The 16013-nt window shown below is 41.6% G+C and overlaps 1 protein-coding gene across 1 annotated transcript in view; it reads left to right on the top strand.

Annotated features, from left to right (window-relative positions):
* Nucleotides 1-11271: 11271 nt before the first annotated feature.
* Nucleotides 11272-16013, top strand: part of anos1 (anosmin 1) — a 49429-nt gene continuing 44687 nt past the window's right edge. The window contains exon 1 of the mRNA XM_079563567.1: nucleotides 11272-11529. Within this exon, the coding sequence (XP_079419693.1) occupies nucleotides 11338-11529 (192 nt within the window). The 5' untranslated portion in view covers nucleotides 11272-11337. The remainder of the gene's footprint in view (nucleotides 11530-16013) is intronic.

Here is a 16013-nt window from a genome sequence, read left to right as displayed (position 1 = left end):
TCTAATCACCTACGACAATTACGCCCATTTCATTTTACGCACAGAAATACACACCGTGGATGTTCCCTGCATCTCTTCTTGCAACTTTTCTTTATGATGTTTTTTAAGCAACATATTCCATAATCACATCTATTGCCTGCTGAGTCGCGCTTATATTTGAAATAATAACACAAGAGTTTCATTTTATCAACGCGTACGCGCTGATGCAACTTAAATGGCGTTATTTGGCGATAGTAGGAGGAAAGGGCTGAGTTTTACACAGGCTACAGTGAAGCATGCTGCCTCTGTGGCCTCTAAGGCTCCCCTCCCCCACACTCTGCTCTTTTTCTCCTGCCTGGTCACACAGCGGTTGATTAATTCTCCTTTCGCCTTGCTCAGTCATTCAGATTTGGAAAGTAAATAACAAGTTGACATCATTATGGCTCTACACTGGTGTGACACATTCCTTTGGTTACCGTAAAGAATCAGCCATACGCGCATCTTTCAAGAGGATATAACCCCCTTGGACTTTTACTAAACTGTAATCTGCAGAGATAATGTATCTCTTTGTACATTATCTTTATCTCTTTCTCTCTTTTTTAGTAAAATTGTATTTTTCAATTAAAGCTACTTATTTCAATGTGGATGTAGCTAGGCCTAATTATTGATCGTTTAGATTGACAAGGCCACAAAACGTCTGAACAGGGTTGCCACATTTTGGGTCCAGCCTTATCTTAAGTTCAACATTTGCAAGCATGTTACTGTCTTTTTATGACAGAAAATCTGGCACTCAGAGTGTATTTCTGGCACACAAGAGCTAATGTAGTGCAAAGTCTACTGTATAGACCTACTATAGCCGCACCTCAAATTAAAGTGCCCATTACTGTTGTTTTCGATAAAGGTTCTTGAGTCGTCTTCTGCACTCTGTAGTTGAAGCGTCGAACGTTTCGCCTCTCATCCAAAAGGCTTCGTCAGCGAGACTAAAGTTTCAGCTCGCTGACAAAGCCTTTTGGATGAGAGGCGAAACGTTTTACACTTCAACTACAGAGAGCAGAAGACGACTCAAGAACCTTCATCGAAGATGGACAACCCCTGTACAACTGAGAGCCTACACATACACATTACTGTTGTTTACTTTTGTGATTTTTGCTGGTTGTTTTGGTGAATGGTAACAGCTGATGCATCTAGGCCTCTAATGCTTTATAAAATGACCGATCTGTTGCAGTGCAAGGGAAGCAATGCCCTGTTTGTTTTTGCCTATCATAGAACTGTTATTATTTATTGAAAACATAAAATTGCCAAGCACAGCCCCTGGACGTTACAACATTGTGATCACTCGTATTAGGAGGTGCCTAAGGGAAACCATGTTGCCCCTGGGCCATAAGAATCTTTATCATCCCCATTAGCTCAGATTCAGTTTATATGCCATTTGCAGTATAAAACCACATTGGAATAAAATGTGCAAGGAGCTCAAAGTGCACTGTCAACATATATAAAGCAATAACTATTCTTCTTGGGGTTCACATAAAACAGCAACACAAACATGCGCAATAATGCACATGTACAACAAGTCTGTCAGTGGCCCTGATGAGTTTATAGGGCTAAATAGACTTATATATTACTGTCTGGAAAGCAGAAGGTCTACAAAGGACATTCAGAGTGCATTGTATACAATTTTAGAAATTGTATGTTCTAATAAAGGCTGGTGCTTGAACTCTTCCTCTTTCAGCCAGCAATAGATATGGTGACTTCTTACGAACAATACTAGTTTTTAATCTAAATATCCCATTTTGAATACATGTGACAGCCTGTTATTGTCTGCTGCCACTACCAAGAGCCCAACTTGTTTCTGCATTTCTGAATATGTTCTTTTTCTATGACTTACAAATAGAAGACTCCTGTTTTATTGTAAAACTAATGCCATTCTCATAAACATGGTTGTCCAACGTCCAGATGATGTAGTAGCATACTATGCCTCAGTCTGTGGCTACATTCCTCTCCAAGGCCTTCTCCTGATCCATTTTTGATGAGAGCAGATAAATGGATATATGAGCTGGGCGCCTCATGCTGCCAGAAAACAATTTCCGAGCTCTCCTGTAGTGACAGCAGAATGTTAGCATTTCTGTGAGCTGAGGCATTTAGTTTAAAACAGACAGTTGCCCAAACACCTGGTTCTTTCTGCCATGTCGATTCTGCATTACATACTACCATCTGCTCCTGAAACATGTTATACCCAATCCAAGTTCACCACACATGGCATGAATAAAATAATATATTTTTCCTTTACTCTCAATCTATTTATTTGCAATATTCAAGCCTCATGATGCAATACACTAGCTTTATTTACCTCTCAGTATGATCTATGTTTCTATGCTCCATCAGGTCTCTACAGTGACGTTTTCTATTGACTCATGTTAAAAGAATCGAGCTAACTTGGTGTAAAACAACAAGTAATTGCCATGTATTATTGCCTTGTATAGGCACAGAAAATTTATCTGTTGATTGAGTTCAATCTGAGTCTCTTGGACATTACAATATGACCAATACTGTTGCTATATCCAAAGTGTATTGGTTTAGATAAGAATACAAATGTTGCTGTTTTGACAAAACATTGATAAAACCACAACCATGAAGCCACAATAGCAAAGGAGCTTGTGGGTGGTGTTCTAGCGTGGAGCCAGCTCCTTTTCTGTCTGTGGTTATGTCTCTGTCAAGTAAAAGCTGTATTCATCTCAGCACTATTTTAGACCAGCCCGTGTTGCTCTGTTGGTAAAAGACACGCAGATGTAGATGATGTATTTTTGGCACCAAAACAGTAGTGCATGCTGCAGTTGGTTTGTGGCTGAGTGCTATGCAGCTGGTGTGAGACCTTTCTGTCACACAATCCAAGAAAACTGAACACGATACAAAATACACCGTAAGTCATTTTAAAACATTGCTTCAATTCAGTAAATTGCAGATTTGTTGAATGTGCTGACAGGAAATCATTCAAAAATAACCTTGAATTATACATTCTCGTCTTTGTTTATTGAAAAATGTAAAATGCCAAAGGCTTGTCATAGTTGTAAATGTAATGGACTGGTTGGCGTTGCAATCATGACCCACTTTTTTCTTTGTATTACATCAGCCTTGCACCAGTTTAAAAGCTAACAGCATGTTTTTTTGAAAAGAAAGCCTTTCCCTTGTTCTAGAGTATTTGACTTGTGCTTGCTCGACCCCTTTTTAAACTAAAAACACTTTAAAACGCAGCAAGCTTTTTGCAATCCCCTTGCTCACTGCTGTTCTCAATATGTCCTGCACTTCTACTACATGCACTATGGTAGTGGCACTTCCTGCCATAGAGCTAGGGCTGACCTCCTAACAAAGAACAGGTTCAATATGGTTCCCCTCCCCCCATGCCGGGAAGCTGATGAGGGTCACATGAGCTTTCTAGACAGCACTGAGGAGCAATGGTGATATGTACGGGTGGGGGCGGGGTGGTGTAAGTCACACCACTCTTGTTATGTCGTTATTAGACGAGATACGAGCTGTAGAAAGCATGTGGTGTGAAAATATCCAGTTGAGTGTCTATTACATTTTGTTCTGGGGTATGCTGGACATGGGTTATACAGTGGGCAATATATGCCCAACTCTGTGCTGTTGCTTTTCTTGAAGTTTTGCCTTTAGCTGTCTGTATTTCATGTAGTCTTCAAGGTCTGTGTGAATGTACTGTGCTCACTGGCATCATAATACAAAGAGAGTGAGCCTTGTTGCTATACAATACTGTACACATACTGCCCCTCCCCCACACCAGCCATCTACACTGCTGCCTTGAGATGCACAAGGGTCTGAACAACAGTTGTTATTCTAGACTCAAGAAGTTAGAACATGTATGACTACAGGAGCCTTTATAATCCAACCACACAAGAGCCCACTGTGTGCTAGCACCAAGCTATGGGAGAAACAGTCTTGAGCCAGATATGATTCACTAGAAAGCTTTCACATAAGACTGTAATTTATGAGAATGAACCCTTTTCGATGATTTAGACTGATCATATGCATATCAGCAGAAATTAATTATATTGGCAGGGTAAAAACCTACTGCTGTTTTTGTGGTTATTCCAACACTTACAATAATACAACACAGACAAAGAAAAGAACTTGGTATCATGAATGACTATATTTTGTTCTGCCATGTTGGTTAAATTATATTTTTGTAATGTACTGCTAGACCTAACCCACATTTGTAAATAGAGTATTAAAACAGTTAATTACTTTTGGTTTATCTTCTTTATTGTGAGACCTAAATTAAGAAAACAAGTCTTTTGAGTGTGTGAAGAATCTCTGAGGAATAAGAGCAGTCGCCTGATCATGCTTCATGCAGCATGACAGACTACTGCTAAACTCTTAGAGCTGTCACCTGTTATTGTGCTATCATTTTCCACTAAATAATTGTTCAGAAAAGCGGGGAGTTAGGATAGGGGAGGACATGGAGGGGGTGAGGGGAACATGGAGGCGGGACAGGCCCACAGATGTCAGGGATCAGGGTCGGGCGCTGGAGGTCAAGGGTTGGTGACCTGGCCCTCCAACTGACTTCCCTCCCCCTCTCAGTGTACAATATGCTTTTGCTGAATGATTTTACAATGCTTTTTACACTTCCTCAATAATACTCAACAAAGGAGAATTGAAATCTGTTTGTTGGGTTTCGGAGATCTTGCCTTGAGTGTTTGTGACATGATGACAGAATGTGTTTGAGTTCTATGAGAATAATGTCTTCTTGATGTTAAGTGCTGTAAACTGGCTTGAATGGGGAAAAAAACATAAATATGACTATTTCCATTCACATCCATGATTGGTGAGGCCAACATGTATGACTGCAAAAGACAGTAGCAATCAACATATATAATCATAACATTCCATTTCAATACAAGTATTATGTCAGATGCCCCTACAGGCCCCAACTCTCTTAAATTGCTTAGTATTAGTCTGGGTTCTGCAGTTCAGTGATAGCAATAGGCCTCTAGATGTACAGTTGGTTGGTGTCTTTACACAGTTATTGTATCGTGCATACAACAGCTCTTGTATCATGTCTTTAAAGATCTAACTGTAGCGGGTGGTTGGCTGCGGTGGGGGATGGGCAGTCTGCTCTGCACTGGATCAGTGCTCAGTCTGCTGCTTTGTCATAGCAACATGATGCTGTGTAATGGGCTTTCACTCAGACAGACACCTAATACAGCGTTACTGAGGGTGACATGTCCCCTGCATAATCACACACCTGGACTACACGTTTAACAGCGTCCAGCCTAATGCTCACTCCCCTCATTATTATTATTATGAAAGATGGGCAAAGTACGTCAGAGGGCAGAGGCATTTACATGTGGCTGTGAAGGAACACGTTGCATAACAGATAAGAGAGAACAAACTGTGTTATCACACTGACTGATGAAACACATTCATATCATATCATTTATAAAGAGGTAGTAAAGATATATCCAATAATACACTAATACTACACTATACTACTCCATGCTATAGGCCTAGCCAACTATAGGTTATAGGCCACAGGTCCTCATTACAGAAGACTGCATCACTCAGTTTGGGGAGACAGTGACTCAGTTGGTAAGAGCATTCATCCACAGATCCAAAGTCATTCTTATAATTAATGTATGATACAGTTTAATAAGATAACGTGTCCACCTCATAAAACATTTTGTTTTCCAAGTAGCCCACCAGAGGTAGAGCAAAAATCCAATCTATACCAGGGTTGGGGGGCCGATGGCGCACATTGGCTGCCTCGCTTCAGTAAGTCTACTCCAGGGCAGCTGTGGCTACTAGCTTACCATCAACGAGTATGGAGTGACTGTGAACTGCAAAGCGCTTTGTGACCAATGTCTGTTAAAGGAATAAAAACTGTGTGTAAACCAAGTCTAACCCAAGAAAAGCTTAACATAATGTGCCCAATTAATTGAAAGGTTATGCTGTGCGACGATGCCATGGTAAAATTTTAAAGGCTACCAAACCAAACACGTCAAATGTGCGTGCCTAGTCATGCGCATGCGCTATAACCTTCGCGTGAAAGAAATTTGGTCAAGAAAATAAATTCCACATAATTTTTCTCCCCTCACATCTGATAAGCATCTGCTTCAGACGATTATAAATGGCCATTGTTGGGGTGTTGGTGCAGGATGATGGCCTGCAAAGTGAAGAGAGAGATGTGTCAAAGCTTACCCCTGGCTGTGCATCATATCTGTGGTCATATTGCCATCTAGTGGTCACCAAAGGAAAACTCTTCACCACGTTTAGTCTCCATACACACCTCACAGTCGCTGCTCCACAATCCTCAGTCTGTTTATTGTTCGTGATATCAAAACAAACCGAGGTCTACCGTGTTAAAAGGTACGTTGTAGCTGCTTTGGCTCTATAACAACTACATGGGGATATCCAGTTGTCGGTCAAGCAGCACTGTCCAAACTCCAATCATAAGTCAACTCAGAGTGGGTGGTTTGGATGTGAAAGGCAGCTTGTATTGGCCTGTATACTCCACTGCACGGAATTTCAGAACGCCACATTGTTCAGGAGGGTGATGAGAGAAATGTAATGTAGCAAGCAACTGTCTGTGTAGTTTTCCCCAACTTCATACAAGACCCTTTTGTTTGGAGCATACTACACCAACTGTATACATTTGGCAAGACTATACTTTTTAAAAATGTTTCTGATGACAAGTAATGTGAATTTAGTCGCAGTTGATGCAATGATGGCCTGCTTGATGTGAATATAGTGTAAAAGAAAAAGTGAATCAATGCAGAGTTATAACCTGTAGGTGTAAAATATTATGTTTTGTTTTGTCAAAATCATGCTTGGAGTTAACCAGAATGACAATGGGATTTAGGTGGAGTTGTGGGGCTGTTATGTGTTAAGATCACACAAACAATTGTAGTCAAAAATGTTGAATTGGTTTAAATTTGTCGCTGTACGTTTTTCTCAACAACAAAAAAAAAAAAAGAGTTTAGCACCGTCAAATGAGTGAAAAGAATTTATTAGTTATTCGTGTGGCTGTTTGAACTTCAAAACCCAAACACTGAAGTCATTAATGTTGCTTTAGTCCCACCCACTGAACTAATCTGTCTTTTCTGTTTGTTTAGTGCTAGTGTTCAACAAAAGCCACTTGTCCGCTGTGATCCGAAGGCCTTTCATCAAAGGTGTGAACTTGGGAAGACCACCTGCAGCTTTAAGGATCAAAGATGCCAGTGCGTTTGATCGCCATGCACCTTTCTTTGTGCACAATATGCAGGCTGCAAACTAATACCACTGAGTTATCTCTCACCAGGGCCTTTGTCAGATCATGTGACAGGGGCTTGGGGACAGTAGACATTGCCTCACTGCAATAGAACAGCCTAAAGAAGCATAATGGAAATATTAAACACACAAAACTAGATTTACAACATAGCCGCGTAAGGCTTGAGTGTATTAAATTAAACCTAATGCATGACCTTATTCGGTGATTCTCAACTTTTGATTGAGATCCGTAGCAAAAATGACACAACAACTAGTTTTCTGTTAGTCCCCTTGGTTATATTGGCTCAGACGTTTGCCCTCGACAGTCTTTTAGTGATTCTAAAGTAAAGATATTTTGACTGGTCGTACATTTTGTTGATCACTTGTTGTGTTACTGGCTTTTTTTATATATTAAATCCACCATCTACAATCTAAAGTTGACCCCACACTTTTTAACCTTTGGTGCATCAGTCCAGATTGTACTTTTCTATTTACGTCATTTCTCTTCTTTCATTGTCTCTCCATAGGTTAACACGGTCACACATGAAATCAGAACCCATCTATAGGTCAGATAAACATAGCCTCCCTTGACGGCTCCACAGACTGAAGCTTTTTTCCCAGTCAATGAGAGAAAGCATGGCGTCCTGTGTATCCGTGTCCCAGAGGCGGCGGGAGCAGCAGCAGCAGCAGCAGCAGCAGCAGACAGGACCGCACACAGACAGTAAGTTTCCTCCACCACTCGCCATAAAACCCCCACCACACATGGATGTAATAAGCTAACAAATTAAACCATTATACCGTTTTAAGGTACAGACATCCGCGTTTAAATGGTTTAAGAGTAGCCAGGGATTTCTCAGCTAGGGCAAGTTCCATCGTCGTCCAAAGACCACCAGGGAAATGAATAGAGATATCATTATGATAGTGGTCAAATGGCTTTGTTCTTCACCCACTTGTTTTTTGTTTTGTTTTTTATAAATGGGTTGTCTGGTATCGAAAACATTTGAGTGTTTTGTTTGGCACACAATCCGAATCACACTCATTCATAGCACACGGATGGTGAAGTGTCTTGCCCAAGGACACAGTGAGCTTACAAGTCAACATCCACTTCTACTTCTGTGAAATATCCTTGTAGAGAGCAATTTTGAGTTTTACTTCAGACGCATAGTATTGCAAAGAGTTTGACTTGGATATAAAAAAACTACACGTTGATTCTATATGTGACATGATGCTTGTAGTTGCTAAACATACAGGATGTACTAATATGGGCACACATTTTCCCCAGCCTGCACCACTCTCCTTGGCACAGCGCGAAAACTTGCCCGGAGCAAGATGGCGACCCCAACCAGTCTCTAATGATGGTCTGCAAGTGTGTTTCCCTCCCACTCCAGTTAAGAGCAGCACCTATAAAACCTTATTGTGCTGCTGCCGTAATCGTGTTAAGGGAAGTACTCGGTGAACTGACAGAAGCCGGAGTGTCTTGTAAACCCTTTAGGGAACTTTCTAATTAAAACACTCACTCCTTAAGTCCAATAAACGTAGAGGATTTCGAGCCTTTCCCAAACATGACATATTTTCTCCAATCCGGAGGCTATGTGAACCATGCCAGAAGCCGGGAGTCCAGCGTGCGGAATGCCGTTCAGGATGGTTTTAATAGTTTTCCATGTTGAATTGTTTTTCCAAGCTACTGTTAAACGGGGAGGTGTGAGCGCTGGAGGAGAGGGCTTCCCTGGGCTGTTGGCAGGCTACACCCGGACCATATGTGATGGCTTGATGCAAAAACCTGTCTAACCCTAAATTTCTGATGAGTGGTGTCATCATCAGTAAACGGAGGGAGTGGTGGTACAAAAAAAACAGGTGGAGACCATATGTTCTCAGATCATATGAATCTTTGTCTATTTTTCAGCCGGAAATTTTAATCTTGTTGAGATAATTGAAGATTTAATACTTATTTCCTTTTCATAAGGGAGTCCCAGTGGACCAGTGTAATTACTAATAATATAAGTATTAGTAGGAGTAGCCTTTAACGGTCGTAGTAGATCTCTGTATGAATGTGTAGGAGAGAGTGTGTTCACAAATGGGATCTTAAGGATGAATGATATGATAAAGCAATTATGATGTTGGGAGAAATCCATAATGTATCATTTTTTAATCAGGCGGCCCAGGAACTAACAGGCAGAAATTGGCCCTTGTGTGTTGCTCAAACTCATGCATCTTAGCTGTTTCAGCTTTAAATGTTGTGAAAATTATCTCAACCAAGTAATTCTAGATGTAGAAGTAGTATAGTAATTTATGTTCTATTTGTGGGTACTTGCTATAATAAAATGGAGGAGCGTATCTCTGTATTAGCTATCACATTAGCTCTTAGGCGTTTTATGTATCTGGCTTGCTTATCATTATGCTGCACACCCTAAGTTACTTCTTCATGTGGACGCATCGCCAGACTTGGTCAGACTAGCACAAAATGAGCTTGCATGCTGATAAACTTATCCTGCATTACACATCCAGACTCCGGCCTGGATTTCATATGCACTCTCTCGGGTTACTTCGTTTTTTCAACTAACACTCATTTTTCATCCACTGAACCAGAGTTCGATAGCACTTATTTCTACTTGGGTACTGTTATTACGCTAAAACAGTACTGCTCTTAATTTTTAGTCCCACCTTTACTAGTTTGCATTTCAATCCCATTTGCAGACATGCACATAAAATCTTTCTGAGTACACAGATAAATTTTCTCTTTCCCAAGGCTGAAATACGCACCCATGTTTATGACTTATGATATTTTTTGGGAGTGTTATTTGCTTTTGAAGTCCTTTCGAAATCTCTAAGTGCGAATGACGTCTTGTTTGCCTAAATGGATCGGAATGCAATCAAATGTGTATTTAGAGATATTGGTTATGCCTGAGCCTGCACTGCACCACGTAACCCACCCAATGTTCTCTTGACACTATAGGCTGTTACTATTTATTGTATATTGTTGACAGCGGTTGCCTGGGAAATGCTGTACACAAGGGTCTAAATATGTTTTACAGCTTACGCCGCTAAAGCGAAGCTGATAACGGTAGGAAATAACTGACATTTGCTGCTAATTGTGCCAGTGAGACTAGATTATAGGGTGGTTTATTCCATTACATGCTGTGATTACACACCTCCATTCACACACTCGTTTTTACATGTAGGAATGTCCATAGAGCAAATTGTTTTCTGAAGTCTCCAGGCCTATTGCTCAGTAGTCAGTTGCAAATAAATTTAGAAACAGTTGGATGCGCTTAAAGCATTTTCCAAAATAGATTTTTCACATGACATCACACCTTTCACATAATGTTATGTCGATAACCGATTAAAACGATGGAAAGAAATACGTGTATCCTGTCAGATGTAACTATAGGTTGTTAGCGTCTTCCTGGATGCTTTTGTTCGTTTGTTTGTTTTGCTCTGCGCTATAAGAAAGACGCTTAGTCAGAGGCAGCAGTGGTTCAGTGGCGTTTCGTTTTTTTTAATCCTCTCTCCAGCCAGAGCATATTGTTGTTGTGTCCTTGGGCAAAACACTTGACCACCATTTTTCTCCAGTGTGTATGTACCACTGCCGTATGAATGGCAGTGAGCTCGAGCCTGGCATGACTTGTTTTCATGCGTGGCCATGTCTACTGAAATGACAACATGCATCTTTGTTAATAAGACATACTTAATATATTGCAAAAGAACAACACAACAACTTTATCATCACAATATATATATATATATATATATTATTGTTATTGTCAATATGCTACCATAACATGTTTGGGAGCAGTAGCTTGAAGTATCTTAAAATAACAAAAAATGAACAAACAAACTGTCCAAGTCTTTAGTTGATATTAGTTATAGGTCTTTCAATGGCACAGTGCAACCTGCCCACGCTCCTCAGAACACAGGACAATGCTGCAGTCTACCTGCTTCACCCTCCGCGTGGCTGTCATTCATTGCGCCGCGGTCCAATCAGAGCGCGCAGGGGGCCGTGGCTCCTCCCCTGTGTATAATTGAAGTTTCTTTAGTTTCTCCAGCGGAGCCCTCACGCAGTATTGTCCGAACCGCGGAGGGATTAAAAACACAACAAGCGGGACCATGTTTTGGAGGAGGCTGAGCGCGTGTTTGACGCTGTGTTTGTGGATTACTGTGTTAATGGCACCGGGACGTGTGTGCGCAAAGAAGCAGGAGGACTCTTTCTTTACTGCCAGCATTTACCGAGCAAGATGCGCTTCGAGGTGCCTGAGTCTGCACATCACTCGCATCTCTGCCTTCTTCAAGCACTCTCAGGTATGAGACACGAGCGCGCGGAGACCCGCTGCCGCCCCTCTGGCACAGTTTAACACGGCAAAATTCACGTGTTATTTCATATCATCTATTTACACTCGCTTCTCGAAAAAGCTGTTGATGTGGATCCCGTTGCAGCGCAGGTTCCCACAAATGCCGCTCTAACACTTCCTCACTTTGGGCAAGGTTGTAGCCTATTTGTGAACCGCAAGTGGCACCAGTTGCCAACATGACGGCTTGAGTTGCTTGTAAAGTTGTCACATTCACCACGAGTAGTTCTCCATGAACAACACTGTTAATTCTATAAACACGCTGCACCATTCTGGACTCAAACCCCGGTGGGTGTCATAGCCCAGTGTGGTGCCAGTGCCCATTCATTACTTTATAATTAATGGAAAATACGCGTATAAATGTCACAGGTCAGCGTATATTAGGCATTTTACAGTTTATTGATGTCTGGATCTTTAAGTGATAACTGTCTCCCGTTTTTCTGCCATTGAGACCATAAATTATTGTTATTCTTGCCTGAAGTTGTTTTTTTTACTCCTGGCTGGACACATTCTATTCTCCCACCCCCCAACCCCCCAGGATTATGACTGGTCTCTGATCCCCATCCCTTTTCATTAGCAACCTATCTGCTCTGGTGTCTGAAAAACACTGTCCAGCTTGGGGTAAAATTCCAATTAGACCTGCTTTAGCAAATGGATGCACCACCGGCTTGTTTGTCACCAATTAACTTAACTTGGGGTGCACTTATTGATCTGTTGTAATGTTTTCTTAAAGCAGGTTGGTGGGGGAGGCCAGCCCACTGGAGCCAATTGAAGCTTAATTCAAAGGGATAAGTGACACATGGGGTGACTGATGAATGCAGTTTACAGGAACTCTGAGAGAACAGAGGAGCAGCCCAGCAGAGCATCCACACAGATTGGAACAGTGTGTCTTGGCACGCTTGAGGCACAGATAGTACAGCATGTGTTGGTGGTGGCCCGAAGTTGAAAGTTGAGGCATTAAATCAAGTCAGTGAGAAAGTCTTACCTCTAATGAACAAGTAATAGTCTCCATAATTGAGTGCAGAGGCGCCGTGTCAGGGCCAGACGTACTCAATAAGAAGCGGTGGGAGGTATTCGTCAAAAAAGAAAAGTGTTTTTATGCGGTCGGCGATAAGCATAAGGTTTGCATGACAGCTCTAAGAATAGCAAATGTTGATAATGTGCAAGGACTGTCTTGGGCTTGGCGTTCTTAACAGGCCTTTCATGTGAGAATGGGGGGTCTGGTCAGCTGCAAAAACATATGGCTGACCCCCACCACGCCCCCCACACTCCATACCACCACCTCTCTTTCCCCTCACTCTGCCACTACCCTAGCCCCACTGGCCCCCGCCAATAAATGCCAGCATCACACCTCCAAAGGCCTGGGCCTGGATACACGCCAAGCTACCCATTTTGCTCCATACAGGGGTCACCTTCCTGCTAACTGCCGGCGCCCAATTGTGGCGAATGTGATAAGCTCTAATGTAGTGTTGCCACAACAGATGAGCGTGCCCCGTCAGCACTACCTACAGGTGGATGGACTTCCTTTGGCAGATCTTATTACGCTACACAGCCACGAACAGCTCAGCAGTGATGGAGATGGCAGACCTCTTAATTCAACTCGGACATCCTTCAAGGGTCATTTAATATGAGATGGGGAAATCAAGCCTTTACTGTGCTTGCCATTTCAGTGTAAGAGAATGCCCCGCCTGGGACTCACGGCTGCTGTTTTAGCGCATTTTATATTGTCCACTAAATAGCCTGTAATCAATATGGACTGCTCCTGATTTTAGTATATAATAATTTGTCCACCGACACATTTTACAGCTGTTTATTTTAACACATCTGTCAACTGAATCCCGATTTTTTTTTTTTTTTCATTTCTTTACTTGCATATGTTTTGGAACACCCACGCACCCTGCTGCTTTTTTTTTTTTTGCGGCAGAATTTCCAGGACAAATGAGAAGCTTTATTTTAATTGTTCCATATAAATTAGACACAATGAACCGTGCAGTTGGAGAGTTGGGAAAACCCATGGGTTGTCCTTTGCACGTCGGATTTATTGCGAGCATAGATTTATTGAGGTAATCGTGTTTCCAAATGCAGATTTATTGACATTTGACTCCACTTTCATGGAACTTGTCACTCGTACATACAATAGACAAGAGGGGGGGAAACACCCAGACCCTAAATATTAGCCCCGGACACATTGGAATATTAAGAGTGAACTGGGAGCTCTGGGCAATAATGTACTCTAAAAGCATCAGCCTTGTACTGGATTATTTATGTGTCTGAGCCTTGTTGCCAAAAACAAGGTGTGTCCATGTGCTCTTGTTATTACATCCAAGGCAATAAAAGCTTTACATTTTACATGCGCTCATTCAGTTCTAACATGCTCGCGATTAATGTTAATGGCGGGGGAAGAAAAAACATTGGAAAGAAAGTTTTCCATGTCCCCCTTGTTTCGGCCTTTGATATGAACCGACCTGCAGTGGAATCAGAGCTGAAGCCAGTGGTCGTCTCGTGTGTGGGGTTTTTCATTAGTGAAGACAGCGGATGAATAGAAGGTCTATATGGGCTGGCCTCCCCACTCGGTAAATGCTTTTAAACCATGACAGTCATGTCTGTAAATCTCAGTCCCCCCCCCCTCCTACCCAATCCCGTTACACCCCTGGAGATCACCTCATTTGACAAATCGCCTTCGGGGCCAAACTGGAGGAAACATTTTACACCATTTTTTTTAGGATTTCTGAAATAGCCTTTTATGTTGCCGTTGGATGTGCTTTGAAAACGTCAGCTCACTTTCAGGGAACTGTCAAATAATTCCTACAGCATGTATTATTGATGACTTGAATGACCACAAACCTCACGCCCACTTAAGTCAGGGGCAGAAATCTTGAGACCTGTTATTTTAGCACTGCACAAGTGCCCTTAAAGATCAGTTATTTTGGTGTGGCCTGCACAAGGACCCCCGGGCTGTCAGTGGAGGGACAGAGACACCAGTCTGCCCTTTGATGTCCAGTCGTCTTGGCCAGAAACATACATGGTTTCATGGTAATTACTCACAAGAGCTACCGGGCACTTGAAGACACTCAAGCGCGTGAATTTTAATGCAGATCATTGTAGGTGGACAGGTGATATATTATATTTATCTTTTAATATCAGTAAAGAATTAACACCTCATTTGTCTCTATTAGAGATTGACAGACCACGTGATTGACGCGCATTGCATTGTGGGTACGAGTGGCGGCGAATTCAAAACAATACGTCTAGCGCTTGCTTTTCGCGCACCGATAGCCATTCATTCAGCGGCAAACTCCAAATAGACTTTTAAATGACAAAAAATAATAATGTACAAGACGAAGGACAACACCGCAGGCCCATACAAAGACAAACTTGACGAAAATGCGAAAAAACGGTACGAAGAAAAGGTGAAAGCAGTGAAAGGGCTAGATCCGTATGAACATAAAGAATGGACTAAAGACGTTAGCATACTACCGAACTTTCAACACGCACACATATATAATTATATGATTTTGAGTGTTAGTGCGTACACCCACGAAATATTTAGCAACTTCAAAGCCCTGCAACAGGCCCAGGTCCAGTTCACCGATGGATGGGTACAGGACCTCCAGATGTTTCGAGTGGACCATAAAACCATCGTGCGTTCGAAGGTAAGTTCACCAGTCAGTCGCTAATTATCCTCATGTACATCATAGACCTCCATAAAAAAAAATCAATAACATTTATATAGGTTATGTTTTGTAATGTCTTAATCAACATCACGGAATTACATGGCAATATCAAAGCAATAGCATGGTAAAAGAAAATTTAGTTGCTATGTATGGATATGTCTACAACGTTATTCTGTAGTTCTATGAGGAATCCCTCAATTTAAGGTTCCAATTTATCTTATTATTTGATAAACTCTGCATACCCTCTCTACAGGAAATGCACATTCTTTTCCTATTAAAATCTAAAATAAAATCAAAGACTAACATGAGAATAACATTGTAGACACAGCCCCTACATTTTTTGCAGCTATGTAATGATCTCCCATGCATAACTTCTAAAATAACAGAGTAAAATGTGTAGAAGAGCTGCAATGATATTCTTTAAATTGTTACTCAATTTGATAGCTCAATTTGAAATGAAAAGCACACAAGTGCATACCTTCTAGTGCAGATTTTACCTGTCATAGGCCCATTCAGTGTTGTTAGGTGTTTTGCTACTGTAGTACCTGATGGATAATTAACCTGTGATAAATTATGGCTCTATTACTACTCTATTTTCTGAAATATGTTTTTCTACATTGACTGTTTCAGGTGAATCACTCCATGCGCCTCAGCCAAAAGCCTCTTCTGCCCTGGGTGATCCTGAAATCTACTGGGGAGGTGGAGAGTGCCCATTGCACATGCATGGCTGGTGTGGCTGAGAAGTGTGTACATGTGGCAGCTC

The sequence above is a fragment of the Gobius niger genome (genome assembly GCF_951799975.1).
Source record: "Gobius niger genome assembly, chromosome: 9".
NCBI classification, from domain to species: Eukaryota; Metazoa; Chordata; class Actinopteri; order Gobiiformes; family Gobiidae; genus Gobius; species Gobius niger.
Note: the sequence above shows the minus strand (reverse complement) of the source record. Positions and strands in the feature narration are given on the sequence as shown.